We start from the raw sequence: 5,412 nt of genomic DNA on the forward strand, positions 1-5,412 counted from the left end.
TCATTATATACCTCTACAACAAACCTCCACAACTTTAACTATTCTACCTTTTCTAAGATAACTGTTTTCTTATATTTGAATTACCGGTGATCTGTCATTTCATCTACTCTAGCTTTCTTTATAACTTTTGTTACCTTATTTAGCCCTTGAAAACACCCACAGGGAATATTACCTCAGCATCTTATCAGAACTGTAAAGCTGAGGCTACAGTTCTGATGTGCAATATGCTATTACAGTATCTTCATGAGGACATCCTGCATATACCAGGTTAATATTTACTGATGTGCTAATGTAATAATGACCTTTCTGCCTCTCCTCCTCTCTGGGGTACTTTCTATCTATAGGGCTGGGAATTAATGACAGTCTCTCTGTGCTGCCTGATGTCAGAGCTGAGAAAGGTGTGAAGGATATATAAGAGCCGTATTATTTGTCAGAAGGAAGGGAGAAAAGGGGTACTCCAGAGCTAGATGCAAGTGTGGAATTGTTGCGTGCAGCCTTCTTGCTAACACAGGCGTGCTGCTTCACTTAGCTCCCTGACCACTAAAAGGTAAACAATTTCCCTTTTTTTCTTACTTAGGATGCAGAGCAACAGATGTGCTTTTAGGAAAGCACAATGTTTCTCATTATTAATCAACAGCATTTTTCAGGAAAAGTCTAAGATAACTTCAAGGTAAATTGCACTTGGGACCAGAATTTGAGACTGAGACTTGTTAGGAAAACCAAACTGGAGATAAGGGAAAGAGGATTGAAACTACTAGATGGAAAATGAACATTTGCTGTTGAGAGCTATCTGTCTGAAACTGCTTTGTGTCACTAAACTTAGGGGGATCATTTTTTTTACTCTAGCCTGTGAAAATGACTAGCTGCTGTTGATTTAGGACAGAATGGGCACCAGCAATACAATATGCTGAAGATTATTTGGGTTTGCTTTCAGTTTTGAATCATTATTCTTTTCAGAAAGTTTGGAAGCAAAGATGTGCAACCTAAAGCTGTCGGTTTTCTTCATTGCACTTTCTGTCACTCTGAGCTGTTTGGAATCTACACCTATTGAGAAGTGAGTAATAAATAACCATATTTATTTCTTTTTAGGGGAAAACATGTTCAGATTGTTGCATGAAATTTTTTTTTTTTGCTTTCATGTCTCAAATAATACAAGCAAAAATAGAGGTATTCAGTTTCACAGGGTATTTTATTGTTGTTTAAAGATTACTATCTGTGGCTGATGATCTATCTGATGGTAATTCCAAGAGACAAGGATGGATATTGCCAGTAATGTCACAGAATACACTCTCAGGACTTAGTGAGGAAATGCCAGAACAACCAGCAGCAAAGACAAAAAGGTATTGATTTTCCTTGTTTCTCCTAGTCATATCAGCTAGGATTAAACTATGAAGTAAACTTTGTGCCAGTGATATTCTGTTACTTGACTCTTTGCGTCTGATGTTTATTCTCAAAAAGAGCTTAAAATACCCTTCTTCTTGTAAATACAGCCATGCTGTAAGCCTAAAGATCAAAGCATTCAGGGTAGAAAGTGAAACCCAGAGACAAAAATTGTAGATCATTTAATAACTTTACATAAATTAGAAAGGCTACAAATACTACATTGCCTTCAGAAGAAAGGTGTATTTTGAAAGGGACTTTTCTTAAATTTGTCACATTTCCAGGCCTGAAGGGGAAAAAAAAAAAATATATATATACCCTTCTTAGTAACACTAATGCTTTGCTAGAATGGAATTATTTTATAATATAACTGTTTCCTGTAAGTAAGTATTATTTCATTACAGAGTTAAATATCAATTTAATCATGGAAAGAAGGAAAATAAGCAATCAACTCTGACAGAATTTAACTTGTCTGAAATGCATTCATGTTTATAAATCCATAAATCCAATTTTGGGTAACTTCTTTATGAATAAAATAGCATTTCAAAAAGTGTTTGCAATTTGTACTAAAAGATAAACAGCACTGAACTATTCTATGTTCGTTGGGCTTTGGAGTGAATTTCTTTCAATGACAATTCTGTTATGGATAGATTCAGTAAATACACATGTCTGTATAGTTGCCTGTTTCTTTCTCTTTGAATTTATAAAAAAAAAAATCATTATTATATATGACAATTTGGTTATCTTCCAAAATATTTTGATAATGGAGACTAAGTTCCCACATTTTTACAGCTATTACTTTAAAGAAAATAATAACAATTGTAATACTCAAACACAAGGCATCACCTTTATGAGTGTGGTATGCCTTATCTGCTTTTCTGGGGCCTTGGTATACACTGTCTTACTGGGTGAACTGTCTCACTGAAGCACATATCCAATTAACGGTGACAGATCAGAGACCTAACAGGTATAATGGGTTCAGTCAGGCTAGACATCAGCTAGAAATCTAGTAGCTTCCTGTAAGGACTGGAGTTTTAAACTTGGAGTGTCAGGGCCTGATTTTGTACCTTTAACGAAAAAGAGAATTCTGCCTCCACAAATAAATCAGGATTTCCATGAGAACCAGCTGCTTTTTGAACTTCATATGCTAAGGGCTTGATTAAACTCTTTTAAAATCAATAGAAATAACCCACGGAAATCTCAGAGAGGCTATATCAAGCCCTATCCAACTATTTCCTTTAAATACAATTACATATTTAAAATATTAATTGCTTAGAAATTTGCCAATGAAGAATCATGAAGAATTTCTCTCACAATTGCTATTCCATTTGGATTCTTAGATCAATACAAATAACTCTAAAAGAACAGATGACATTTTAGATAACAGATTCAATCAATCAATAGGAAAAGGAACTCATTGGTAATTGCTCAGAGTTTGAAACTGGGAAATTGTCACTCTTCACAGTAAATTTTTGCTGCAAACTGTTGTCTACCTCATGACCCATCAACATGAATAAGCCCAAGAAGATTAACAATAACTCAAAAAGCAATCTTAGCAAGCAAGTATTTCTGTCTGAAGGAACAACATAGTGGCCTGAGAAACAAATCTGAAAACCCAAGCTCTCCCAAGCTAACAGTTTTACTTTGATTAAAAAAAAAAATATCCCATGCTACATAAGTTCTATCTGGAGTTCTGTAAATGGTCTGCTGGTTCAAACAATAAAATATTATTTTTAGATATGGACTCTTCCATGGACACTTTTTAAAGTCTCATAAAGCAAATTATTATCATCGCCTACCACAACAGCTTTTCAGTAGTGAAGAAATCTCTGTTTAAACAGAGCTAAATCTTAAGTGGTACTGAAGTTGGCAGAAGCTGGCAACACCCGCCACAGATGGGCGAAAGAGTCTTTGGGCTCAATCCACTTGATGTGGACTGGAAGATTACTGTTCACTTCAGTGAGAGCAGTATATGATTCTGTGGGAACAAGAGAACTAAATAAATGTTAGTGATTGTCATTTTGTTAGTAATCCTTATGATATCAGCAAGAGCTCTAAATAGATTTAGAAGTTGAGCTTAAAGCTAAACATTTATTCATTGTTTTCACTTACTGCCTTAACTACACTATCATTACAGGTTTTCTAGATGTCATAAGCTGCTATGCAGAATATCAATAAAAATGACATATGACTGTTAAGGTCTTTGCATTTAAATAACCCCCATCATTAAAACTGATAATAGCATACAGCGCAAGATTTTTTTTCAGGCACAAAGTAGGTGGTAGGAAGATTGTAATGTTCTTGTATTTGTGCACATATTAAAAGAACTCCCACATTAGCACAGCTCAAATGCCTGTTAGAGGTGACACACTTGATTGCTCATCATTTGACTTAATCTTGGCTCTTTTTGTTTCATCTTAGTAGTCACCATCTGGAGAAACGGAAATGCAACACCGCTACATGCGTGACACAACGCTTGGCTGACTTTTTAGTTCGTTCCAGCAACAGCATCGGAGCAATTTATTCACCTACGAATGTGGGGTCCAATACATATGGAAAGAGGGACACAGCTGGGCTTTTAAGGAGAGACCCCTAAAACAATGCACAGCTTCAGGGTGTTAAAATGACTACTGATAAAGTTTTCATTAGGAGCTCAGTTTTTAATGTATCAGTAACCTCTTGGTCATTTATTACTTGTACAGTCTTAACAGTGCCTTGTTTTCTGTGTGTGCGTGTGTATGGGTATGTGATTTATGTTCACCATTTCACTATGCATGTACAATGACATGCATAGGCTATTGTTTCAACTCCATTAAGAACTCCAGAAATCTGCTTGTCAAATTCCTTTGTAAAAAAATAAATATATATATCACAATAATAAATGGAAAAGTAATTGCAACAGGGTTTTTTATTATTATTATTATTATTATTAAAAGGATGAAAAAGATAACCATGATGTGTATGTCTTTATAGTCACAGTTTGGTAAGAGAAAGAAATCATCTTAATTAAGACCAACAAAAATCAGAATGCTAACAGAAATTATGTCCTAATGAAAGTAAAACATAAGAATCTTCTGGTTTTGAAACATCTACAGTGTCTTGTTTTGCACAATTGAAGGAACAACTAGATGAGACAAGATGGCTGCATTGTGCATATGATTATACCAGTTAACTGACTGGTCTCTTTCCACCCTAACATGCATTAAGCAAGTAGAAGTGGTCTTGCAGCACAGATCTCCATACATACTGAGCATGGGATTTTAAGAACTTACAGTTCTTACTTTAAGATGGTATCTGTAAAATGTAAGCATAATGAGCATAAGTGTTTTTAAATATAAATAAAAGAAAACTCAGTTAACGACCTAGCAGAAACACCTGTCCTTAGGTATTCCTTTCCTTGAACTAGAGTAACAAAGGGAAGAGACAAAACCAAGCATCAAAACATATCATAGAAACAGGGTATCTGTCCACTGGCGTACTCACATTGCTACCAAAATCCAAGAAAACAATTTTAGAGATGGGCAGGCCTTAATGGAAATTTGGCAGTGTTATTTACTCCTACCTCAGCCCAGTATCAGTGCAGGCTTAATAAACATGTTTGTTCCTTTAAATTGTTAAGCAAACTTTCATAGAGATGGTATCCTATATCACAGCAATGGTTGTTTTGTCCATCATTTTATCAGTGAAGAGTTCACTGTCATCTGAAAAACATTGTTGTCCAATTATGAAAAACATTCAGCAGAAGCCTAGTTCTGGAGAAGCAAATGAAATCTTAATAATTGCCTTTGGTTTATTTGTTTCTGTTATAAAGTATGCCTCAAAATAGAAACATTTTTGCTAAGTTTAATGTTAAATGGCATATTCCCTTAATTTCACAAATAACACATAGGAACAAAAATTACTGCACAGAATTTCTGCTGTAAAAGTGTTACTGATTATTCCGTTCAGAAAAGTTTCAACCTTCATTAATGTTCTAATGGATATGTATTCTGAATTTTATTGAGAAAACCATTCATATGGTATTAAACTTCT

The 5,412-nt window shown here is 34.7% G+C and overlaps 1 protein-coding gene across 2 annotated transcripts; it reads left to right on the plus strand.

Moving 5' to 3' along the window:
* Positions 1–406: 406 nt before the first annotated feature.
* On the plus strand, positions 407–4,271 carry IAPP (islet amyloid polypeptide). 2 transcript variants are annotated; one of them, XM_009917621.2, is made up of 4 exons: positions 407–547; positions 958–1,054; positions 1,206–1,340; positions 3,802–4,271. In XM_009917621.2, exons 2-4 carry the CDS (start codon positions 975–977, stop codon positions 3,974–3,976), a joined length of 390 nt encoding a protein of 129 aa, XP_009915923.1. In that variant the 5' UTR covers positions 407–547; positions 958–974; the 3' UTR covers positions 3,977–4,271. The 2 variants fall into 2 exon arrangements, with proteins under 2 accessions (XP_009915923.1, XP_069663126.1); XM_069807025.1 differs by lacking the exon at positions 407–547 and having other exon boundaries at positions 672–1,054.
* The last annotated feature ends 1,141 nt before the right edge of the window (positions 4,272–5,412 follow it).

Source organism: Haliaeetus albicilla, chromosome 19, assembly GCF_947461875.1.
Source record: "Haliaeetus albicilla chromosome 19, bHalAlb1.1, whole genome shotgun sequence".
NCBI classification, from domain to species: domain Eukaryota; kingdom Metazoa; phylum Chordata; class Aves; order Accipitriformes; family Accipitridae; genus Haliaeetus; species Haliaeetus albicilla.